Here is a 26,555-nt window from a genome sequence, read left to right on the forward strand (position 1 = left end):
ATTAGCTTAACATTTCCATAGTTTCGCCATGGAGGCGTGTTGCACGAGCAAAGTGTAAAAATATAAAAGAGGCGTGATTAAGCATGCCTGATGCAGTTCTCAATGGTTAGTCAAAAATTAGTCAACTCAACATGTGTGGGCAGAAACTGTAATTTATAAATAACCACATTCTAATGTACAAGAAATTTTGGCATCAGACTACAATCCCCTGGTTTAAAAATACATGTGAATTTACAAACCCTTTTCTTCCATTGTCCTGATTTTCCTTCCTGAAATGTTGGAGAGAATGTTTTCCCTGGCCCTACTGATGCCCCCTTTCTGGAGTTGCCCATGTAGGCATGTTAAGTCTGAAGTGGGCCAGTGAAATCCTGCCAATCTTTCACAGAAATGAATTAATTTTTAGTTACACTGAGAAGTGTGAAATGTGCAATTAATGGACTTAATTAAATTAGGAACCACCAAATGTATTTTAAGAGCTGTTGTTTTTCTTAATTGATTTTAAAAGAATGATCCTTAAATGCACCTTAAATGACCCTTAAAAGGGTTGCTATTATGCTTTAATGTTTTATTTTGTAAGAAACCTTGAGGTTCCCTTCAAGGGTGAAAAAGTCCAACACAAATGTAAAAATAAAGAAATAACTTGCTGTCCTTTGATTTTATTTTATTTTAGTGTGGCCCCCAGTTCCTGGGCAAAGCATATTCAAATTTTAGGTAATGCTAAGATGAATTACTTGAGACTGACTTTCACAAATGTGTGAGAATTATTGGTCTGTCATTTAATACATCGCCAATAGTAACTGTTAATAATCTAAATTAATAAATGATATTCATTGCTTTTCCAGCTACCAAAAGCATTGTAGAATTAGCATTTCCCATTTCACAGATCTGATTAAGAGCCCTATATCCTTTTTCAAATGGACTACTGGCAAGCCAGGTGTCCCCCATCTTAGATTTGTGCAGCTGGTTCTTCCTGCCTAAGTGCAGAACCTTACATTTACTGAAATTAATTTTGTTAGTTTTGGCCTAGTTAAGGTTAAGGTCAACTGGAATCCCAGTTCTGTATTCTGTGGCATTACCTACCCCTCCCAGTTTGGCATCATCCCCCACTCTGTTCCAGAGGTTTGGGTGGAAAACCAGAACAAATGTTGGGGGGCCTGAAAGGAGCAGCTGAAGTTCCATTTCACTAGTGGAAGTCCTTGTGTAAGCTATGGAACTTTGTTGGATGTAAGCCTTTGTCTACTATGTATTTTTCGTATAATTTGAGAGTTGTACTCAATTGACTTTTACTCAGAGTGGACCCATTGAAATTAATAAACCTAAATCGTTGTTGTTGTTGTTTAGTTATTTAGTCATGTCCAACTCTTCATGACACCATGGACCAGAGCACGCCAGGCACTCCTGTCTTCCACTGCTTCCCGCAGTTGGTCAAACTCACGTTAGTAGCTTCAAGAACACTGTCCAACAATCTCATCCATCTCGTCCTAACTTAGCTATGGCCATTAATTTCATGTGTCTACTCTGAGTAAAATTTAGCTGAATACAACCCTAACATATTACTTTTTAAGACATTGTCATTTTAAATTGTGTTGTAGTTTAATGGTTTAGATAGATATGAATAGTTTATTGTAAATAAATATATGAGATATTTATTTTATATATAAAGGTATTCAGTTACTAGCAAATTCAGACTGATCTTCAGCTACCTGTTTTGAAAGAAGTTCATGGCAAAGTTTGTAGAGACAAATGAACTTTCTAGAAAGCAGTCGGGCATCCACAAATCCTTCCGCCACCAGCATTATTTCACAAATAAGTTCGAAGTCTGGAATCACCATTGCACAGGGTCTGTCAAATTAATATAATGCATTAAACTGTGAAAATGTACAACACAGGTCACAAATTACTGCACAATCCAAACCTCAGATTTTCCAGGATGGGATCCAGTGGGGGAATCCATCCTTTTGCTTCTCTACCTCAGCCAGTCTCCTGCTGACACAAACCTTTTCCTCACATCTACTGAACATGCATTTTATATGGATTTTTAAAATAAAAGTTTTTGGGTTGAAATGGAAGGAAAATTGAATGGATCTTCTTTGGCGATCACTCGTAGCCGAGTAAGATTGTTTTCCATGAACACAGTCCAAACAGTGAGTCTGTAAGTGACTGTGGTGGCCAATTCTGGATCCGCACGTCCTTCTACAGGGGGATGTAGGTTTCCGGGCGGGAGTTGAACATGGTGAGGGTTTGCCAAGCATGCCTTCCTCTTAGCATATGGAAGAACACATGTGAAACACACATGGACCAGAAACAGACTGATTCACCCATTCGTAATTTATTTAAAAAAAACAAATTTTAAACATCAGGAATAAAAGATGCAAAATAAATCAGTTGGATTCAGCATTCCTTTTCTGAACAAAGCAAGTAACCTGTGCTGATAGAAGGGCTTTGTCATGACCCCATAGTCTAGCCCTGACCAGAACAGCCAGTCAGAGGCTGTAGAGAGTCACCAGCTAAGGATCCAGACTGGGTTCATGACCCTGATCTTGGTGGCCAGGAGGCCACTAAACCAGAAGCTGGTTTGTCCACTAGACCAGATTCCAAAACATCAGAGCCTAGATTGTGTAAAGAGGTTGTGGAATGTATTGTCCAAAAACAGACCTTATTGCACAATGGTTATGCAAGCGCATTAGCAGCCAGTTTTGTTCTAAAAGGTTTGTTTTTTTGTACCCAACACAATGCATATTCCTAGACCATTATATACTTACCGGAAAAGAGCTTTAAGGTTTTCTGGAAGTTCTGCTCTTCCTGCATAACCTGGATTAAGAGTTATGAAGATCCCCACGGTTGCTTTCAATTCAATACTCTCACCTAAAAAATTGAATCTGCGGAAAGGTATGAGTGACACTGTTACAAACCTTGTACGTTAATAATCGGTAGAAAATAAAATAAAATAAAATCATGGGTGGAAAATAAATAATTAAATATTGGGAGTGGGAAAGGGGGAGTCTTATTCTCAGCCTACCTTTTCTTCTTGTGACGGATGGCATCCTGAATAGTTTTAACCTGAACAGCAACGACAGACAGCACCTCCACAGAAATGCGGTTGAACTCATCAAAACACCCCCACACGCCAGTTTGGCACAAACCTTTGTAGATATTTCCAATTGACTAATAATGAAGAGATGGCAGACAGGAGAGAGAGAGAAAAATCAGTGGCTGAAAGCTAAGAGAGTTTTGGTGCCAAAGCAAGTTTAAAAACAACGGCCTTTGTTCATTATTTTAAAAAATCTTTCATGAAGATCAAGCTATAAATGCCGCAAACAAATAAACAAAAGGCTAAACGAGGGGCTCGTTCTTTCACTGGAGATCCGAAAGGCAGCATTTTACATTTTCCTAAGGATGTAGTCTTGTAAAAGAATGATGTAAAAGGAACACCATCACTTGGTATACATAATCTAATCAACAATGCTGACTAAAAATAAATTAAAAATAAGCCACCTCTCTGTGGCTTATTTGGTTATTATGGCATCATTTCACACAGCTATAGCAGAGAGCATGTTTCATTTATTTCAGGGGTGGCCAACTCCCAAAAGACTGTAATCTACTCACAAAGTTAAAAACTGGCTGTGATCTACCCCATTTTTGGGGGTTGAGGTCAAAATTGTTGAGCTTTTTTTAGGGGGGAGGAAAGCCCTGTTTCTTTGGGGTACACCTTCTTTCCTTTCTGTAATGGAAATGCCCAGACGCAGGAACTGTGTGTTGCATGTCGCTCCTCACCGCATAACAACAGTCACACTAGCTTCGAATTAATGACTTTGGTAAAGAAAAACAATACAGATGGATAGGTCCCATCCCCAATTCTTCCTGCACCCAAAAGATTTTAACTGTAAGCTGCCCTGGAACTTTGTGCTGAGGTGTGTCTTATAAACAAATGGATGTTTCTGGATTCTGTTGGAAGCAGCTTTCATGCCGCTGCCGGTAACAAATGAGTTCATCACCAGATGCATTCTGAATTGAGGAATTTGGAAAAGAAAAAGACAGGGCTACAACTAACATGCTTTCCTTTCATAACAAACGTTCCTGGCTGAATTCAGTGTTCTAATTTGCAGAGCCAGCTTTTCTAATATGTCCACTTAATAAGCATCATACCCAAGCCTATACAAAAGTGAAGGGGATGAGCTAGCCACTGAGGGAGAGGGCGCAGGCACTTAACTGAAGAAAGGCGCAACACAGAGCAGGATACTCTCGAGTGTGAAAGCCTGCCCTGATGCTTTGTTCCTTATTGTCTGTGCAAGTCCCAGATGAGCTGGAATGAACTTTAATGGAAGACTTGTCTTCTCCTCACTAACAGTGAGCTTACTTTGGGGGAGGCCTCTAGCTAGTGCAGATTCCAACATGTTGGTTTGGATCCAAACGTAGGCATCTGTGAATGGAAGGGCTAATTCAGGCACCCCCAAACTTCGGCCATCCAGATGTTTTGGGTTACAATTCCCATCTTCCCCGACCACTGGTCCTGTTAGTGAGGGATCATGGGAGTTGTAGGCCAAAACATCTGGAGGGCCGCAGTTCGGGGATGCCTGGGCTAATTCTACCTACAGAAGGCTTTTGATCAAGTGGAGGGATACAAGCTTGCAAAAGGGAGGGAGGGAATGATTTCCATCACCAGTCAGGCACTAACCCGGCAGCCCTTCACTGCTCCCGGGTGTCTCCCTCAAACCACCACAGCAGATTTTCAGATGCTGAAGGGTGATGGAGCAATATGATGAAATTGCTTCTCCCTGCCCCTGGCCCCTTCTGCTTTCTGAAGATTTTCTGGCCAGAACTCTGCTCATTGGTGGTGGATTCACAAAACTACTCCAAAAGTTTTCCAGCCCTGTTTTCTTCCTTTTCTTTTTTTATAACTATTTATTAAATTTTCCAATTAAACACATTTAAAACATTATACAAAACAAACAAACAAACAAACAAACATTCAAAATACATACATCACTCTTTTAACAATTCTCATTACTCCTAATTACAAAATACTCCGCCGAGTTTGACTTCCCTCCCTCCCCTCAATAGGTTTTCTAGTCCGTTCTTATCTCGCAGTTCCTTTATATCTAGTCTTTAAAGTCAATTCGTAGGATTTATTTCAAGCCTGCAAGTGTCTTTAAACCTCTACAATTCTTTTCCATATAATCCACAAATTTACTCCAATCCCTTAGAAACCTTGTCTCCCTCTGGTTTCGAATCCTGCTAGTCAGTCTCGCTAATTCTGCATATTCAATCATCTTTGTCTGCCAGTCTCCGATTATCGGTAAGTCCTGGGTCTTCCATTTTTGGGCCAATAATGTCCTTGCCGCGGTTGTCGCATACAAAAATAAGGTATTATCCTCCTTGGTTATCTCTTGGTTATCTGTTTTCAATAAGTTTGGACTCCAAAGATCACAATTTGCAGTAATGTCTATTAGGCTCTTGGTTATCTGTGGGCTGATCTACAGGCCAGAAAATCTCTCCACGCACAGGTACCGCTGCCCATCTCAGTTTCTCAGGGCTCATGGAAGGAAAACAATTTCCCTCAATTCTCCAGTACTATTTACCACTCTATTAACAAAGCTAGATGCAAATGTTTTCATGCTTTGTAAATTTTTCGAATTAATTAACAGAATTCAATTAACAAGACCAGGGGTCTATTTAATTTTCATACTATATGATCTCTATTATCATCACATTCAAATCACTTTAATGTATGTATCTTCACATCAGTCCTATGTGCTGTGTTGCTTCACTGAGTTTTTCTGCACATGTATGATGCTGCAACAATTTAATTTTTTTAAAGCACTATTTCAATGAATGCTGCTTGAGCTATCAGAATACTTTTAACACCATTACTCCACAAATTTGAATATGGTTCATAATATTATTCTTGTTAATATTATTCCAGCAAAAGTTATTATGGCATCATTTCACACAGCTATAGCAGAGAGCATGTTTCATTTATTTCAGGGGTGGCCAACTCCCAAAAGACTGTAATCTACTCACAAAGTTAAAAACTGGCTGTGATCTACCCCGTTTTGGGGGGTTCAGGTCAAATTTGTTGAGCTTTTTTTAGGGGGGAGGAAAGCCCTGTTTCTTTGGGGTACAGGGCAAAAATGTTGAGCTTTTTTTAGGGAGGCCAATGCATTAATAAATATTAACACTTTTTATTTAAACATGTCATATTTCATCATTCCAAAACTATTTACAGATGCTAGTCATCATCCGGTTTGTTGGTCTACTCTTGACAAGAATAATTTTTAGGCAGTAAATATTTTAAACAAAAACCAGTACCTTATAATCCATTTGTTCAGAGCAGTTGAAAACATAGACCATCATTCCAAGAGAACGGCCTAAGTCCTTGGTGGTTTCTGTTTTTCCTGTTCCTGCAGGGCCTGACAGTGCGCCACTCATGGTCAAGTGAAGAGACTGTGTCAATGTAATATAGCATCTGTAGAAACAGAAGCATATGTTGCATTCTGACGTGGGGTTTCTTGCATTAGTTTTACTGGCTATAATGCTAGCACTTCTAACCCGATTTTAATGTTCCTTTTTGCACTGCTGTGGGCTTTTTAATCAATATATACTGTCAGGTCACAATACATTTTAAATGGCAGGAAAAAACTATATGCTGGTATAAAGGTAAAGGTAAAGGGGCCTCTGACCGTTAAGTCCAGTCGCGGATGATTCTGGGGTTGCGGCGCTCATCTCGCTTTACTGGCCGAGGGAGCCGGCGTACAGCTTCTGGGTCATGTGGCCAGCATGACTAAGCCACTTCTGGCGAACCAGAGCAGCACACAGAAACGCCATTTACCTTCCTGCTGGAGTGGTACCTATTTATCTACTTGCACTTTGACATGCTTTCGAACTGCTAGGTTGGCAGGAGCTGGGACCGAGCAATGGGAGCTCACCCTGTCGCGGGGATTCGAACCTCCGACCTTCTGATTGGCAAGCCCTAGGCTCTGTGGCTTAGACCACAGCGCCACCCACGTCCTTTCATGCTGGCATACTGCCACCAATTTCTTCAATGCAAAACTCCCAGGATTTACTGAGTTGGGGAAATTGCAAACAAAGCTTTTTTCCTGGAAACAATTAACATGGAAAGGAGCACTAAACCCTTTCTAGATCCCACTAGATTTCTAGAAGTGGTTTTTTGTTGGGTGAAGGATCACATAAAATGCAATGAACAACTAAGCGAATGTCATGGAGATCAAATAAAGTGCCATCTGAGCCCAGTCGTATTTCTGTAACATCAGAAAAGGCTGCAGAAGCAGCACATTAAAATCTAGCCAGCAATGCAGATGAGCAGGAATAAAGGGTACTTGAATATTATTATGTGGTAGTAAAGTAACTACCATATTGTATCATTCTTGCCAACCCTGGCTACAGGGAGCTCTCCAGGGTTCTGTTCAGTGATTACTCACCTTGGATTGGACTGGACTTCTGAACTGACATTACTCTTCAAAACCTAACAGTTTAGCTCAACCTATGAGGACTCTGAGGACCTTACTATCACCAACCCTCTAGGAAGCTGGCCAGGGGCCCAGCCCAGCAAGGAGCAACATCTTGCTAGGGTTTTCCATAGAACTCTCCCACCAAGTAGTGCTCAGTTCCACCAGACAGAATTGAGCACCAAAGGGACTTCTATTAATGGTGTAGAAACTCAAACAAGGTATAAAGCAATAGAACAGGCATCCCCAAACTTCAGCCCTCCAGATGTTTTGGACTACAATTCCCATCTTCCCCGACCACTGGTCCTGTTAGCTAGGGATCATGGGAGCTGTAGGCCAAAACATCTGGAGGGCCGCAGTTTGGGGATGCCTGCAATAGAACAATTTTATTATATTCTTCCCCAAGGTGGTTTATTCATTTAAAAAAGATTTGCAAACTGCCATGTGATTAAAAAATAATCAAAGCGGTTTACAGCAATAAAAACATAAAAACATAAATAAAAACTATAAAATAAACGATAAACGCAGACATCAATTAACAACTGTGGAAGGGTATATTCTTAATTGCCTGCATAGACTTAGTGGAATAGAAAAGTTTTAAAACTGGCACAGAAGGCATCTGTTGACTCACTAATACACAAGAACAGCAAAACTAACCATACCAAAAATAAGTTTATCTGTGATTTCCATGTTGATTAGTGTAAGGTTACCAGATTTTTTTCAGTGAACCCAGGGACAGTTTTCAACTTCAATGGATTTTGTATGGGGACTGATTTGTAAATCCGGGGACTGTCCCTGGGAAATGGGGACGTCCGGTAACCTTATGCTAGCCTCAAACTCTAGTTGGAATCCAGCAGGATAAGCATGGGTGGAAGGGCACAAAACAGTATCATTTGTAGAAAACAAAAACTGCACTTGGTTTACAACAATTTCTCCTCAAACTCTTCATCCATAAGAGGAAGCCATTGGCCTAAGCAAGTCCCAGTAGCATTAATTCTACACATTGCTAAACATTTACAGATAAGTTTGACAAGCTTCCCCCCCCCCAACGTTTCCTCCTTGATTCCTCTTTCCAAACTAAAAGTGTCGTGTATGAACTTTTGGTGACATTTACTCTTCCCAAAGCCCCGTCTTGGCCTTTCCCCTTCCACCATTTATTCAGCCTTGGTTGAGACAGCTTTCTAGGATTCCTGCCACTGACATTGTTCACTAGCTTGAAGAAATATCTTCTCCTATTTACCGCCCTGTGGTCTTTCATCTCTCATTCTAGAAGGCCCCACCAGGTCCTCCAGCTTTCTCTGAATCCTCTTCTTCCTCATTAGTCTTCTTCTCCGCCCTTGATCTTCATCTCCTTCACCTTTGTGATTGTCTTTTGTGTGCTCTCTGATATCTTTGACTTCCATAAAACCTTTCCCCGTAGCGCTACCATACTTTTGCTTTTTTCTGTGACCATCTCCACATGATCCTCTAACCCTACAGTACTTCTTATTATTACTGTATACCTGTTCTCCTTGTACTTTGCAAGTAGGTCTGCCTCCATTGGCTTCTGAAGGAGTGGGCCATTTCCTTTGTCCTTTCCTGATCACAATGCTCTACTTTTTTTCCTTAAACTCCACAAGGTGCCCTCCTTTGTTTGTTCTTGCATGCCCTCCTCCAGCACATTGATCCTATGCCTTTACTAAGATCTAATTGATCATGTCACTCTCTGCCCATCTGGTGAAATCTAAGTGGCCGGCCTTTCCTATCTTTTTTTTAACCAGCTGTTTCTGTCATGTACAAGAATGTTATTGTTCTTTTCAAAACTTTTAAAGTTTCACACACACACACACACACACACACACACACACAAATGGGGAAGGATAGGTGAGGGATTCAGTTATAGCTAGGTGGATAACTTCATTGCTTAAAACCCACACTCCCTGATACCTTTCTCTTAGAGGCCATAAGAAATGCTTTAACATACCGGTATTATAAAGAATGGGGAAAAGTTTCTCCTAATGCACAACTTTGAAAGAAGCATGGGACATTATCTATTCTATTTTATACATTTTTACTGCAGAGAAAAAGAGAGCTTTTCTAGCAATTGTGGAAATGTACCGGTAGCTTTTCTGCCTCTAGTCAAAAGTAGTATGAGAAGGGCCATGGAGTAGGTAGAAAATTCACCACACTAAATGCTGATAGTTAAGAGAGTACTTTCCTATTGCTTTGTCTCCTGTTACCTGTCAAAATAAGAGCTCTATGAAACTTGTACAAAGCATGGAAATTAGAAACACCTAGCTTAGCAGGAAGATAATATTCCCTAGCATATGGGAACAACATACCGGTAGATGTTGCTCTTAACATTATCTCCAACTAATTCCTTTGTGTCTGAGAGCATTTGGTGAGCTTGGTTAGCCTAAATGAACAGTCTATGAAAATTAAAAGCTTGCTGATGGATGAATTTCTACCAAGACAGTCCAGTTAAAACAGTTATAATCTGAAGGACAAAGCTTGACCCTTGGATGTGGCCTCTGATTTCAATGAGGAAAGGATAGCAACTTTATCTACTTCTAAGTCAACACCATGACAAATTCCTTTCAGTGACTGAAAGATGTGCTTCTATTAAATGGACACTTGGCCACAATAATCCAAGGCCACAGTTCAATTTGAAATTTCTGTAGTTGTTTTTTTTAAACCATCTACCTGTAGAGATCCATTTAAGACTCTGTGAGTCATGCCACGTGTTCTTGCGTTTGGTATTTCAAAGCCTATAATGGCCATTGAGATGCTTATTTATTAAGAGCTCAGGCCTGTATATTCACTGAGCCAAGTCTGAAGGGAAGAGTAATCTGAAAATGATTATGGAACAATACATTCAAACTTGAGCACTAATGGGGATCATTTCCTGACATGGAAAATGGGTTTGCTTGGAGGCAGAGCAAATGATAGGAGAACATTTAATCAGTGATTATCTTTGTGGTAGCTTGATATTCACTTCATCAGCACAACCTGCCCTTTATTATATTTTTCAGAAATCCTACCTTCTTTTAAATGAAGGCAGAAAAAAGAATTAGGAAGGTCTGGACAGCAATAAAAAAAATAAAAAATGTCTCACAGTCCTCTTGATCTTATTCTCAGTTCCATCAGTTTACTTGTATTTAGAAACCACACACAAAATTTTGATTTTCAAGTACGCAGGCCTGAAATCTGGTCAACTATGGTTGTGTCTGGTTTAGATAATTATAACAGGATCTGAGTCTCCTAATAAATCAACACATAGAAAACAGGTGTGGACATCATCTTCACTAAGCTTCAGCACCACCCACCTATTATCAAAACAGGTACCCAAAGTACTCACAAAATCTTTTCCCCATATGCAACCCTATCAAAGATTGGTCCATTCAGTGGCTTAGGTCCTATGTTGCCCTTCCACAAAGGAAACACACATTCCATTCACTGCTGGCTCAATTTTTCTCTAATTTTCTCACCACCTCCCACATTCTTCCAGAGGGCCTGCTGTGGAGCAGATTTTCAGGAGACAAGAGAGGGCTGCTGCAGAAACTGGCAGAAATTACCTGCCTGCCTGCCTCCCACCCCTTCCTTCCTTCTGGACCATCTCATGAGCAGAGCTCCATTCATGGCAACTTAGCATCCAAACCCATTATCTTTATCCGTATCGTCTCCCTTTCACACACCACCACAATGGCTCAATATGCCATTCTTCCTGGAACATTTCCAGATCAGCACCACCCACTGTAGGTAGCAAAATGGCATGGAAATTCTCTATGCCAGGCAGAAAAACAAGTGCCACATACTACGTGGAGGCATGCATCACACGATGAGGCTTTTACAGGCCTGGTAAAGACAAAGTGTAGGCTATTCCCCATGTAAAATGATCCTTATGAAGGCTTTGAGAATCAGATTTTTCTTACTGGTGTCATGCATCAGATAACACAGCTTTGAAATTATCCTGTCTTTTGGAGATGTTGTCAAAACTTTCTCCTGTCTTGACTTTTTTATTTTTTAAAAAAATCTTGCCTGGAGCTAATCTTTATGCCCTGATCTCACTGTTCCTGGCCTCCCTTCATCTTCTGCAGAAAAGACACCAGAAAAGAAATATGCTTTTTGATGCTAGGTGAGCCAACTGTGCCTGTTTAGAGCACCTGGGCTGTGCCCCTGCTTTGTGTTTCTGTGTGTATGTGTATCCCGAGTACAAAAGATGCCGACGCCTGTGGCAAGCAAATCTCATTCACTTCTTAGAAGCTTATTTCCTTGCCTGATCCTTACACAAAATGGTAAATTAATAGGAATTTTCCATATTTTCATGCCACTTGGCAGCTTGATTATTTAAGTGCTTACTCGGTGCATTGAAAAAGAAACCCTAATCACCCCTTCAAAGTACATGGCTCCACACAAGGCTTCCCATGTCTCAAAATACAGAAGGATCATCATCACCATCATAATAGCATGGCAGCTGTGCTTTCTGCTAGCCAGGAAAGTTAGTCCTGTATACAGCAGACACACCTCAGCTACTGTCTGCCATCTGCCTAGTTAGCAGGCAGACAGCCACAGGAGGAGATAGAGACAGCTGCTCCCAACAATGCAGAAAACATCAGTACTTCCTTAAAGGCTCTGGCAATGTGGATAAACAATTTCGGCAGAAAGAATATTCAAAATTGCTGCAGATTTTCCCCCTGTAACTGTTATTATGCATTGCACCACAACAAGATGATTATGTTCAGTGGAAAGCGATTTTTATTCAGCAACTCTTAAAGAGTTCTGCATAGGCGCTCTCTTTCTTTTTAAACAGAGTGCCAGATAACAAGTCTAAAGGACCATTGTCCTGGACAAAAAGCGTTCATTACATGCTAAAATAATAAAGGGGTGTCCTTTTTTAAATGAAATACACAGCTATTATGGACCAATTCAGCACGGCTCCTTCAGACCCGAGGCCCAACATAAGAAAATACAAGGAAACATCTTGATTTCAGAGACAGGGAAGCTCTCTAGATGTTGTTGGACTCCCAGCTGACCTTTGGCCATGCAGGCTGGAAAGGAGTCTGGTGGGAATTTGAGTTCAACACCATCTGAAATGCCACGGGCTCTCCATCCCTGGTCTGTTTTACAAAAGGATGCCTGCTGATGAAAGGAATTGCAAATGTTGCCCTCCTCTCTGAATATTCACACTGTTCATCACATTCCAGGATCTCTCTCTTTTATTCTTATATGTTCACTGGCAAATTATGAGATCGAGAAGGACCTCTGAGAGGATAGAACATGAACATGAAGGCCTATCACCTCCCTCTCTCACAAACCGCCTCCCTTCAACCAGTTTCAATGCAGTCCTCACCTGTCGGTCAGTGGCGTAATTACAAGCCTGGGGCTGTTTCCAAGGTATTCATAAAAGTATTGAAACTGAGCGTCACAAATGTTGACGAAGCACTTGCCCTGCTCTTCGTCCCACCTGTGACGCAACTGCGATAGCCAAGTAAACGCTTGTCCATTGGAAACCTGAAATGTAAAGCGGAAGAGAACAACAGGTTAACAGATGTTTCCAGAAACAGCCCAATGAGTAAGGAGAGAAAAGGGTAGTCTGGACTTTCTGGCCGCAGTTGCTTCTTGTGCTGGCTGAACATAATCCGCTTTTGAAACTCCCCTGAATTTCAAAAGCAGCTTATCAAGTGCAGGGCTGCTATATAAGAGCAAGGGGCAGAAGGATCCTACTGCCCCCACAGAGTTCCCTGCGTGGAGCCGGGTGGCCTGTAGTTTAATGTAGAGATAAAGGGGCCTCTAAGCTCCTTGGCCTCACACTTGATGCTTAAGTAGGACCCAGCCACCAAGCAGAAGGAAATAAAACACTCTTTGCATACGTTTATTGGGCACAGCTATTCAGTTTACCTCTTGAAACCATCAGTTGGTTCTGTAAAGGGCAAGCCATTGACAAAGCTCAGCTACTTTTCTCCATCTCTTATATTCCTTCCTTAAAGACAAGCTACACAGAATATATATCTTACCCTCAACAAGAGCTCAAATGCTTAGCACTTCGCATTGCAGTAGCCTAAACCACTAAAGTCCTGTTCAAGCCCTATGAAAATGGATAAAAGTGTGGGGACCCAGTTTGCAACTACATACCGTATGGCAGGTTTAGCATTCCATGCAAATACACTCTCCATGGAGAACTGGGTTAGAAGCATAGGATGCTGCCATATCCCAAGTCAGAAACATTGGTCCAACTAGCTCAGTCCTGGAGGGCAATGGCACCCCAGGGTCTTCCTTGGTCCTCTTGGGAGATGCCATGGATTGAATCTGGGACCAAAGCAGATGCTCGCCTTTACCACCGAGCTATGCCCTTTCTGCTATCTGATTCTCCCTTTGCAGTTTTGTCATAGACCAGCTGATGAACTGATATGTCACTTATGAAGTCGCACCATATGTTGGGAAGCCTTCCAAGCATTCAACCCTTCCATCTATATGCCAATGTATTAAATTGAGACATCACATTGGACAACTGACAATGCAGGTCCTTGAGTAGGATGGTCATGTGCCCTACTTTATAGAAGACGTTATTTGAAGGTACCTTCTATTTGAAGGCTATCTGGTTTAAAGGTAAACAAAATGATGGGAGAGCAGCAGATTTGAAGTTGCGCACCAACAGACTGAGCAGGAACATAGCTCACCTGGTCTCAGGCTTCCCCATTATAGTAAGATCTATACTGCATTTATATTTAAATCATAGGTTCCCCCCCCCCTAAATTTGCATGTATATATTATCATATGCAGCTTTTATGCAAACCTATCTGGCTTTTTGCTCTCTTTTACAGTGAATCATTTCCTCTATTTCGGTGATGTGTAATTAGCCACCACGTTCCTTGATTCTCCCATGTCTTTCAACGATACAGTGGTACCTTGGTTCTCAAATGGCTTGGCTCCCAAACAAATCAGCTCCCAAACGCTGCAAACCCATAAATGAGTGCTCCAGTTTGCAAAAAAAAAAAATCGGAAGCCAAACATCCGACGCAGCTTCCACAGCTTCCAATTGAGTGCAGGAAGCTCCTGCAGCCAATTGGAAGCTGCGCCTTGGTTTTCGAATGGTTCCAAGAATCGAACGGACTCCTAGAATAGATTAAGTCCGACAACCAAGGTACCACTTAGCTTCACAATATTGAAAATAAGGAACCAAACCTGGCCAGCTTTATGCTGAGCCAAATGACTGGACGTTCAAATCTAGTACTAACTACTCTGACTAGCAGAAAATGTCTTTGAAACTGGAGATTCAAGGAATTCAGCTGGAAGGGGGGTTGGTTCTGACAGGTTTGTCATGAAGATTTGGCACTGCCAAGACACACACCACAGAAGGGGTTCCATGTTCCATTGCTGACCTCCAGAGCCTCAGTTCTGCGTCTCCTCTGCTATTTGCTGCCTCTTCACCTACCTAAGCAGTGAAAAGAGCATGGAGGAGGAAGAGAAGAAGCTTCTCCATCCCTTGCTGTCTCCATCTGGGCAGTGTTGCAGATTGGGTCAGAGGGATAGTGAAAAGTAGTTACAGAAGGGAACCAAGGGAGATGGGGAAGGGCGCTGGCAAGATGTTTGTTAACCCAGGGACCCAGGTGGCGCTGTGAGTTAAACCACAGAGTCTAGGGCTTGCTGAGGTCGGCGGTTCGAATCCCTGCAACGGGGTGAGCTCCCGTTGTTTGGTCCTAGCTCCTGCCCACCTAGCAGTTCGAAATCACATCAAAGTGCAAGTAGATAAATAGGGACCGCTCCGGCGGGAAGGTAAACGGCGTTTCCATGTGCTGCTCTGGTTCACCAGAAGCAGCTTTGTCATGCTGGCCACATGACCTGGAAGCTGTCTGCAGACAAACGCCGGCTCCTTCGGCCTATAGAGCGAGATGAGCGCCGCAACCCCAGAGTCGGACACGACTGGACCTGATGGTCAGGGGCCCCTTTACCTTTACCTTTAGTTACAGAAGGGAACCAAGGGAGATGGGAAGGGCGCTGGCAAGATGTTTGTTAACTGGGGAGAAGGGCAATATGATTCTACCTCCATTCCATATACAATAGCTGACTAGACTGACAGTAGAATCTTACTGGCAATAGGGCAGAGTCCTACATCACCTGAGGATGGCAGGCTAGATTAGGAGGCCCAGAGAAGGCTGCATGGTAAGGTAAAAAAAGGTAAAGTACTCCTGGATGGTTAAGTCCAGTCAAAGGCAACTATGGGGTGTGGCGCTCATCTAGCTTCATGCCAAGGGAACTAGCGTTTGTCCACAGAAAGTTTTCCAGGCCATGTGGCCAGCATGACTAAACCACTTCTGGTGTAACGGAACACTGTGAGCACATGGAAACACCATTTACCTTCCCGCTGCAGTGGTACCTATTTATCTACTTGCACTGGTGTGCTTTCAAACTGCTAAGCTGGCAGAAGCTGAGACAGAGCAACGGGAGCTCACTCCGTCACATGGATTTGAACTGCTGACCTTCCGATCAGCAAGCCCCAGAGGCTCAGTGGTTTAGACCACGCGCCACCCACTCCCTAAAAGAAGCTGCATGGTACACGCCCCTCCGTCCAGTCTCTACTTCTCTCAGAAGCTGCTGCCTGAAGAAGCTGCATCACTCTGCCTAATAAGAGAGCCAGTCCTAAGAACAGCCTACTGAGAGCATCTTGCTTGGCCCCCTCCCCGAAAAAGAAAACCCCAAGCTGAAATTGCCTTCTGCATGCAAAGCATGAGCTTTACCACTAAGCCAGGCTTCCTCAAACTTGGCCCTCCAAAAGTTTTTGGCCTACAACTCCCACAATTCCCAGCTAGCAGGACCAGTGATCAGGGATGATGGGAATTGTAGTCTCAAAACATCCGGAGGGCCGAGTTTGAGGAAGCCTGCACTAAGCTGTTGGTACACAGAGCATACACACATTTTGAGTGAGACCTAGAAGGCGCTTATATGTTATCATTGACGTCTTGGCAGGGGGTGGCAGCCAACAATGCACTAAAAGAAGAGAAGAGAAAGTACTCTACCAAATTAATATCCAATCATAGTATTTTGTACAATTTAAATTGCAGCCAGCTGGAATAAATGCACATTTTCATGGTAACATTTAACAGGTCTGGGACAGATCACTGAGAACCTGCTGTCACTTTATAGCATACATTTTTAATCAGACACTTTAAACATTTGGACATACACACACACATCTATATATATTTAGATAGCATTTTTTTTCAACTGGTAAATGCAATTATCTTCGGTCCTGAATCCAAAGAAAAAGGACAGAAATTGACTGGATCAAAATATTCTGTCATCATTATACATAAGCAACCCGAAATCTTTTCAACAAATGAAATTATTCTTTATCTTATGCTTTTAAAAATGCATTAGGGTAATTGCTCTGCAACAAATTACCTTCTGTGCTATAAGCTTGGCTACAACATCTCTAGCATGTACATCAATTGTGCATATTGTCATGATCTTCTGACGATCTCCAGGGGTGAGTTCCCCTAACAGCATGTTTATAAGGGCGTTCAGTTGAGCAATCTGCAAAATAATTATATTTCAATGGAGATATTACACTGTGAAGGGGGAAAAAACCTATTATATGTCAAGTGCTAAATGGAGCAGTTCTGGTAGCAAGGCATACTTATTGGTGCTTTTAATCAACGCAAATAACTTTTGCAAACTAATAGTGGTATTGTTTTCTCGTAATTGTAATTTGCTTCCTTAATAACAAAGATACACTTTTCAGCTAGTAGCCATTACTTTTATTCCAATATGAATTAAATACTGGTAGGCAGGCTCATTTGTACTGCATTTGCTTTAGTGTTCAGTGTGATGGAATTATTAAGAGGCTGAAATGTAGCATGTATCATACAGCATTTTAGAAAAACAATTCGTAATAGCCAAACTGTGCTTTGTTATTTAAACTCCTTTATCAGAATAAAGAGGGGGGGGAGGATTGTGTTCATTTATTCTGGTGCAATAGGAGCACAATCATATGCTTAAGATCTTAAGGTTGAAGTGCTGTAGGATTGGGCAGAAGTCTATCATGTCAGTGGAATGCCACAAATGCTACTGCTGTGTAGGGAAAACGGAGAAATTAGATTCAGTTTGCATTTAAAGGTGAATGAATGTGTCTGATGACTGTCTGCTACTACGAGTGGCTGTGGTGGTGATTAGGAAAGTGTTCTGTAGTGTCTTCACTGTGGAATTTGAGTCCAGGAACTCCCTCTCCTTTGCAGGCATGGGAAAGGTGAATGGGACCATCTCTCTTCATCCCTCTGGTAAGGCTTAAACTCCCCTCTTCTGCTTCCTAGTCCCATGCCCCATGCAGTGGCTGCTATCAGGGTGTACCTGCCATTGTTGCATATCCTTGGCGACTAGGCAAAAGGCTCCCTCTCCCTCCCTGGGTGACTCTGGAACCCTTGTTCTAAGAAGGGCTGTGTATGCTCTATGCAGCCTCACTGAGCAGGGGGGCTGTGTTCTATGCCTTCTTCCTCCCTTCTGTGTTTGTGTGGCTCATCAGATAGTGAGGAGGAGAAGCAATAAGTAGATGTGAACTCCTGCTTGGAAAGGACGCCTGGGATCTGCTGCACCTCCAGCCACTGAGATCTTTTGATGGGGCTGACTTTTATTCATGTATTTGTTGAAAGGAACTTGAATACTGCTTAACATTTCACAAATTCAGCGGTCCCACCTGACTTAGTGTGGTAGGCCATCCCCTGTGGAGCTCGCTGCCAACAAGAAAATGGTATGCTTTCTTTTAGAGTCTTTTTACAGACTGTACTGAGTTCAGACAAGCCTTTAAGACATGAAATTTTTACCAACAAGTTTTTTAATGTTTGTATTGATGCCCTTGTAGTATTGTTTTTATGCGTGCACGGCCATTTTTATTTTTTTTGGTGTGTGTGTGTGTGCGCATGCCATAAATATAACAACAACAACAACAACAACAACAACAACAACAACAACAACAACAACTGTCAGCAGCAAAGGCTATTTCTGGGGCTGATGCTGGGCCATTTGTGTTGCATGCTGTGTGTAAGGGGCAAAGCGTACAGAGAGCCCCCTCCCATCCTGAGGAGCAGCTCCTCCACCAGCAGTAGTGCCAGCGGGGAGGGGGAAGAGTCAAGTGAGGAAAGAGAAAGGAGGAGACGGGGCTCTTGCAGCATAGGAGAGCCCCTGCTACACGTGGGAGAGGAAGTGAGCGAGGGGGAAAAGGGGGAGAAGGAAAACAGGGAAAAGAGGCCCTTTCCCCCTCCGGTTCCGGAATTACGCAGGAGAAAACGCGGAAGGCGATTTGGCGTGCCCAGACTCTTATGCTGGAAGAAGACGCAGAGCGCGCCATTCCAGGGTTCTGGTTCGGACTAGAAGGATGTATCCTGTATAGCTCTATCACTGTAAATAGACTGCACATAATAAGAGCATGAAAAGGCCAGAACGTGCAGAGTCGTTACTCTACAGTAGTCGCAACGCACACCCTGTGACACTGTGTGTTTTGCGGCACGTTACACATGCTCCCTTTTGAAGGGCTATTGCACTTGCCTGTTTGCGGTTGTAATCTTTCAAGGCTGTTTCAAAGCCTTCCTCGAGCTGGTCAAAAGCCATTCTGACATCAGCTGCCCACCAGATTTGACTGCTGGTTAAAGCCACTTGGGCTGGGAAGTCAAACAGCCACTGGTCTCGGGACTTATCCTCATAGGCTGCCACAGCTTCCATTATCTTCTGCTTGACTGTCCTGTGCATGGCCTCCTCTAAAGAGCTTAGCCAGCATTCTGCCTGAAGCATGTAGACAGGTACACCAATATTATTGATCAAGCAGTAGAAAGGCCCACTTCTTTTTAACACGCTTTGGTGCCTCTTTCATACAACGTACACAGCCAAAAGAGAAGGAGGGAAATCATTCATTCAGATATGTCCTTAGCCTAAGTCATGGGTAGGCAAACTAAAGGCCTGGGCGGCCCAACAGCCTTCTAAATCCAGCCCATGGACAGTCCGGGAATCAGCATGTTTTTGTCTGAGTAGAATGTGCCCTTTTATTTAAAATGCATCTCTGGATTGTTTGTGGGGCATAGGAATTCATTCTTTTTTCTTCTTCTTCCAAAATATAGTCTGTCCCCGCACACGTTCTGAGGGGCAATGGACCAGCCCCCTGCTGAAAAATTTTGCTGACCCCTGGCCTAAGTAATTCCTGCATGCCCCCATTCACTCCCACTGTGCTCGACAATAGGGGGAGCTCCTCTCCAATTCTGAGGTTCTAGGACTCTGTGCTTTTAGCTGACCTTCCACACAAGGTCCTGCTTTTTGGAATGCCAAAGGTTGCATGAGATTGCAAGTTCCCCTGCTTTCCTTGGACCTAGACTTCCAAAAGCCCTTAAAGATAATCAGGATGAGGCTGCTGGCAGGCTGATCAACACAGTATTAAAACAACTTGGCTATGCTTCCCAACTGCTTCTGACCTTCCTTTTAATGTTTTTTTAAATAAATAAATAAATACTTGATTTGCACTGACTTGCTGTGGACTTTGTGAATCAACTCCAGATCCAGATATGATACCCATCTCCTAGTTTGCTCTCTACCTCTTGATTTACCTGCCCCTTGCAGTAACAGGGCTCCGAGAAGACCACAAACTCTCCTTCTCTGCTGTACATTCCTATGGCCATTTGTATTTCAGTGTTTTTGTCCTCTTCAAATTGAAGGTCGGCCACATTGTCAAAGAGCTTCACCAAGTGCCTGGTAATCTGTTGACCAGGATTACAAAGTTAATAATGTTATGGCTTCAGTTTGCTGCCACCAAGAATTAGCGAAGCAAACAACGTCAAAGGGGGGTGGGGATACCTGCTTGGGATGAGTTCCTTTAGAGATGATTTCTAACAAATCCAGTGCAGAGACAAAATAGAATCTTGGAAAGGTGAGTCTCTTGGCATCTAAGTAATCTGCTAAGGATTTCTCACAAAGTGTGAGCCTGAAAAACAAAGTCCACAAAGAAAGAAAATGATTTCTAACATAAATTAGCATTGCCAGTGAGGTAGTCACTGGAGTCAAATACCCCATAGTCTAGCTTGAAGAAGATAGATTGCTGGCAGATCACTGAGTGGTTTGCAGTAGATCAGCAAGGGTTTTGATTTTCAACTATAGCAACAAAAGGACTTTTAGAACCCTGTTCAGATGTTTACTTCCATAAGTAAGCTTTAGATCCATTTAAGCCTCACCTTTGTTGAAGAACTTCCAGTTTTCCAAGTAATCCCATCTGGTTTGTTACTTCTATGACTTTCTTTGCCTTCACCACCACAGCCATAAGTTCCTGGACAACCAAGAGGGAGGAAAAGCAGAAGGAAATGAAAATAGTATTTCAAAGCAGGATGGAGCTTGTTTTTGAGAGTCAGCAGGGCATTTCAAGCAGAGTATTGCATTTGCATAGGGGAGAGGGTAAAATCTCTGCTCAGCCATGAATGTGAATTTAAGACAACCTGGCTAAGTCATATTTAGTCTGAAAAAATATGTCTGTTAGAATTACCTGCTTTGTGTGCTAATTGTGAGAAAGGATCTGGGCAAACAGGTTGAATAATAGTAGTAGTAAGTGATGCCAATAAAGGTATTGATTTGATTTGATTTGATTTGATTTAGTAGTAGTAGTAGTAGTAGTAGTAGTAATTTATTACCGGTACCTACCCTTCACCAGTTTGTTCCAAGGTGGGACACAAGAAAACTTAATTCAGAATTGTAAAGTAATTAAAACAAATTACCGTCACGGGAATAGAGTGGGTCCAAAATACACACATATCTCAAGTGTGAGAACCCAGGGTAAAGAGATGCTTATTCAGCATCCGACTTCATTACACAGTAGTTTATGATTATAATAGTAACACAGCTTTGAAGATGGTATTTAAGCTGTCACCAGATCAACATAACTACCCCTTAGAATTTGTATTTATGTAAGAAACATGTCACATTAAAAAAATGAAACAAAAGCTAGTTCTGTCCATTATACAAAAGTATTTCTACACAACTGCTTGAAAGTGACTCTTGATGACCAAATGTGACCAGATTATGGACTAATTTAATAGCCTCTACAAATTCAGCAGCAATGGAGTTTAAGGAAGAGTAACATTGCGGGCTTCCAGTTCCGGTCTGCCTTGATGGAGGCAGCCCCCATGACAGTGGGAGAGCGTAGTCGATGGAAAAACAAGGATGATAGAGGGTAAATCATTCTTGCAAATTCCCCCCAGGGATGCGGGGGGGGGGGCAGGCTTCACTTGCAGTTTGTCTCGGTACCTGGCTCTCGCTCTGGCATGGAATGCGGGGGCCAGGGAGGCGCTGAGTGAAAAAGCACTTCGCCTGGCAAAAACCCTCCTACACCACCGTTAAGAAGCAGCGGTTCCCCTATTAATTATAGCTTAATTGGACTAAAGTACGTGCACATGCCAGAAGAGATGAATTACAAACTGCAGAACAAACCAACTGCAAGGACTTTAAGGTTTGAATTTGAGACAAGTCTTCATTCTTTTCTCTCTAGCATAGTTTATGGAGAAGGAAAGATTGAGATGCTTGTTCATACCTTGAAATCCTTATCAATCCCCTCAAATCTTTTAGCATCTTCTGAAAGCTGGTTCCGTATATCCTCAGAATTGGTGAAGATACTCTGTAGATGAGCCCAGGTTTGCTGGACTTCCAGCCACAGTGAAATTACCATGTCTGCTACCATTAAGCTCTTTTGCCAACTACTGACCTCCACCAAGAAATATTCCACATATTTACTCATCAGAATGTTCTGAAGCAGCACCTGCAACAATATTTGAATACAGCCATATACAGTATTTATTAATTTGCCATTTTTATTAGTTGCCTCTTAAAATGATTGCTGCAACCCCGAATGCTGCAACCCCGGAAGTGAGATTTCCAGTTTGTGAACGTTTTTCGGAAGCCAAATGTCCAGCGCGGATTCTGCGGATTCTGATTGAATGCAGGAAGCTCCTGCAGCCAATCGGAAGCTGTGACTTGGTTTCCAAACCGTTTCGGGAGTCGAATGAACTCCCGGAACGGGTTAAGTTCGACAACTAAGGTACCACTGTATTCCATTTCCCCTCCCACATGGTTTATCATTCCTTTTCCTCAAGTCAGCCAGAATTTTATGGTCACTGAGTACCTTCAGTCCTCATTAGGTTATTTTTTGTGTTGGGGGGGGGAGGTGTCTCGCCTTACATTTTTTCTAAGGATTCTTTTTTGTAAGCATCAGCAGTCATGCCTGAACATCAGATTTTTTTTCCTGAAGCATTTGCAAGTACTCCACTTAACTAGTGTGTGCTTAGTTTACTGAAGTCAACCTGTCAATAGCTTGACACAGTAAAGTAGTGACTCAGCATTTAATTACTGCCAGTTTTCTCAACCCATGGCATCATTTTTTTGCAGCTAACTCAGTGACAGCCTCATAAAAGTCATTCTTGTGAAAGGGTCCAGAACGCAATTTGCATCAATCAGTTCAATGAGAACATACTGTGGTTGTGCTTTTTAAAATATCCCTAAGAACTGCAGTATCTATAAAGTGCCATTGATTCTAATCAGTGCTTTTTTCTGGGGGGACCCAGGGGTACGCATACCCCTAAACATTTTGTGAATCTAAGTTTGGCCTCATTGAGGGGCCAGTATTTCAATATGAATAGGAAAATGACAGTACCCATAAACTTGGGTTGTTGTTGTTTTTAGAAAAAAGCACTGATTCTAATGATTCAAAAGACATGGAAAGCTTGAGCAAATTGTTTTTAACACAGCCAGTGGAGAATCACCACAGTATGTGCCTGCTATATCTGAATGGAGAGTTTATTCCAGAGATTAGGGGACATCACAGAGAAAGCCCTCCTCCAAGTTGCTGCAGGACGAATGCCTGCAGCATAAGTAATATTTTTGGGTACAGACCAACCAAACTGGAATTTGTACAAGCTATTGCCAGTTTCTGTTTACCTATCAATGTTGTCATCACAGATTGTCTAAGGGTACCAATTAGACTAGAATATTTTGTTTGCTTGTTTTAAGAACTTTCCCCACCCCCTTCTCCCTCTGAATAGCACTTTTGATTGTGTTTCATTGCATTTTTAATTGTTTTTCAATTTGACCCAAGATTTTGAAAAGGCAGGATATATAAACAGTTTTAAAGTCCTGAGATCAATTTCATGTTTAGTACCTGCCAAAAGAAATGATGTCAAAAAGATATTGAAAAGTGTAGTGGACCCGAAAGAACAAGAGAAGAAGAACAAATCATTCGTGTAGGACATGGGTAGACAAACTAAGGCCCGGGGCTGGATCTGGCCCAATTGCCTTCTAAATCCGGCCCGCAGACGGTCCAGGAATCAGCATGTTTTTACATCACTAGAATGTGTGCTTTTATTGAAAATGCATCTCTGGGTTATTTGTGGGGCATAGGAATTCGTTCATCCCCCCCAAAAAAAAATATAGTCCGCCGCCCCCCACAAGGTCTGAGGGACCCGCCCCCTGCTGAAAAAGTTTGCTGACCCCTGCTGTAGGATGTGTGGTGCCGAGTGTAGCATTATGGTCTCTTGCAGATAATATGCATTCATAAAGATCCACTGCATTTTTAAAACTTGTTTTGACTTGACAAAAATTAAAAGCTCTGGAAAATCAGGAGGGTTGCAATGTGGGTTAAAACAAATTAATATCTAATATAAGAAAACTATATGTGTTGTTTTGTATGTATTCTTAAAAAGTGTATGGAAATATTAGAAGGCATTGTTTCTGTTTAAATGAACTCTCACGGGATCCACCCAATGACTTACAATCACGCTAATGTGGTTCACCCACAGAACTTCGAAGTCTTCCCTGAAATGCTGGAGGGAGCAGATCATTGATCTCATGCCTATTGTTTGGAACAATAACAGGTTATGTACTTCGCGTTTGACACAATACATCGACTGCTTCTGGGAAATAAGGGCTAGAATTGAAAAGGCCCCCCCCCCCACAATGTTCTGCATGTGCCTCCAAAATGCCCTAAGAGTTGGATTAATGACTCTAAATAGTTGGCAGGCGTGCTACATAATGCCTTGGAGAAAACATTCAGTGCAAGCCATCACCTGGTTGTCTTCTAGTGTTTCTATAAGGTTTTCGTCGGATTTCAACAACGGCGTGCCAGTGCTGTGATGTTCTTCATATGAGAAATCCATAACACCCCATGTCTGATTGATTTCCATGAGTGCCTGTGGAAAAACAAAACAAATCGGTTCTACGAGTGCAGCCCTGGTTCTATTAACACTATAAGCACACCACGCCCCTGACTTCAGTGTCATTAAGATGGTTGACTATTTCCTACGAAAGCAGCTGTTACTTGTAATACATTAACTGTGGCCTACTTTTTCTATTGCCATTTCTTTCACAGCTTTATCCACAATATGTTTCACTTCATCTTCTACCCTGTGGAGCTGGAGAGCTAAAAGGTCCCCTAGTGTAGTGTCTTCGTTCATGACAAAGCAGACCTGGGAAACGAAATTGAAAAGAAAAGTCATTTGCAGCTCAGGATAAGACATGGCATTTGTGTGCACACAGCTCCAGTGTACGAAGCCAAAAAGCTATACCCCTGTTGCAGCCATAAGTTGTTGCCAGTGTCTTTTCCGGACGGCAGGGTTCTGAAGTTCATTCACTGCTCTCAAGGAGGTTAACAAATTCTTAACGGTTGACTCTAATCCCACGTATACATGCCAAGCACGTATTCCTTTATCCAAAGTCTTCATGTCCTGTGTAGTACAGAAACCGTGAAAAGAAAGCAAGAAGCAAGCAATGGGAGACAGATGTAAAACACAATGTTGCTTTCAGAAACTAAACGTTTAAGCTTTCAGTAGGCCAGATATCATCCAAATGTAACACTTGGGGGGGGATGTATTGCATAATGAAGTTCCTTTGCAACTGCAGTGCTCCCTACTAAGGATTTGTTCAATTGACCAAACAGGGGGTGCTCAATGCATTTGGGGGGGGCACGGCTGAGATCAGAGGTGCCATCTTCTGAAGAACATTGAGGGGGCCCAATGCGATGTCCTGACGTCACTCCGCATCCAGTTCTGCATTTGGCCTCAACAATCAGGGGCCCTGGCCCCCTAAAAATAAACACTGAGAGGGCCCAAAGAGCCTTGGCCCCCAGACAGGCACCTATGGCTGAGATTGTGTCCATTGCTCCTGTCCCCTCATCATTCACAGATTGTCCAGCTTTCCCACAGAGAGCCTGCATGTAGACAAAATGGACGCACATAGCCGTTGGTCCTGCAATCTCTACCCAGCAAAAATGCAGAGACAGTTCTGTGCAGAGGCAAAGCTTGCACACACATAACTTGTATCTTCATAGGCTGTATGTAAAAGAGCTGTATCGTATCAGTGTGTGAGGCCATATGTGTATTAATTTAAAAAGCCAAAAATAGATAGAAGAAAGAAAGAAAGAAAGAAAGAAAGAAAGAAAGAAAGATGATAGATAGATAGAGAGAGAGAGATAGATAGATAGATAGATAGATAGATAGATAGATAATCAGACAGACAAATTAAAATATGATCAATTCATTTAACAGGCAAATTTTATAACTGCATACCATTTAAATACTCGGTGTTTAATGCAATGATTCCAAAGAAGGGGATTCCAATCAGGGCTTAATTTGAGGCTGTTGTTGTTGTTGTTGTTGTTGTTACTACTACTACTACTACTACAACCAGATTTTCCCTAGAATAGATAAATTGGAATTAAGAGAGAGTGTAGAATGGTGGATAGGATTTTGATGCCAATGGCATACACACACAAGAAGAAGAAGAAGAAGAAGAAGAAGAAGAAGAAGAAGAAGAAGAAGAAGAAGAAGAAGAAGAAGAAGAAGAGTTTGGATTTGATATCCCGCTTTATCACTACCCGAAGGAGTCTCAAAGCGGCTAACAATCTCCTTTCCCCTCCTCCCCCACAACAAACACTCTGTGAGGTGAGTGAGGCTGAGAGACTTCAGAGAAGTGTGACTAGCCCAAGGTCACCCAGCAGCTGCATGTGGAGGAGCGGAGACTCGAACCCGGTTCCCTAGATTACGAGTCTACGCTCTTAACCACTACACCACACTGGCTCTCAAATGACAAATGAGTGTGGGCTCATTG

At 42.3% G+C, this 26,555-nt stretch overlaps 1 protein-coding gene across 1 annotated transcript in view; it reads right to left on the reverse strand.

The window, feature by feature from the left end:
* Positions 1-26,555, reverse strand: part of LOC118083835 (dynein axonemal heavy chain 11-like) — a 236,863-nt gene that overhangs the window by 153,845 nt on the left and 56,463 nt on the right. Inside the window, exons 23-36 of the mRNA XM_060272909.2 lie at positions 25,016-25,174; positions 24,794-24,916; positions 24,518-24,640; positions 21,994-22,218; positions 20,648-20,739; positions 20,274-20,400; positions 20,027-20,176; positions 18,981-19,214; positions 16,845-16,976; positions 12,796-12,956; positions 6,310-6,466; positions 3,020-3,165; positions 2,763-2,879; positions 1,704-1,842 (exon numbers count right to left, since the gene is read on the reverse strand). Of these exons, the coding sequence (XP_060128892.2) occupies positions 1,704-1,842; positions 2,763-2,879; positions 3,020-3,165; positions 6,310-6,466; positions 12,796-12,956; positions 16,845-16,976; positions 18,981-19,214; positions 20,027-20,176; positions 20,274-20,400; positions 20,648-20,739; positions 21,994-22,218; positions 24,518-24,640; positions 24,794-24,916; positions 25,016-25,174 (2,085 nt within the window). The remainder of the gene's footprint in view (positions 1-1,703; positions 1,843-2,762; positions 2,880-3,019; positions 3,166-6,309; positions 6,467-12,795; positions 12,957-16,844; positions 16,977-18,980; positions 19,215-20,026; positions 20,177-20,273; positions 20,401-20,647; positions 20,740-21,993; positions 22,219-24,517; positions 24,641-24,793; positions 24,917-25,015; positions 25,175-26,555) is intronic.

Source organism: Zootoca vivipara, chromosome 1 (assembly GCF_965207765.1).
Source record: "Zootoca vivipara chromosome 1, rZooViv2.hap1.1, whole genome shotgun sequence".
Lineage (NCBI taxonomy): Eukaryota > Metazoa > Chordata > Lepidosauria > Squamata > Lacertidae > Zootoca > Zootoca vivipara.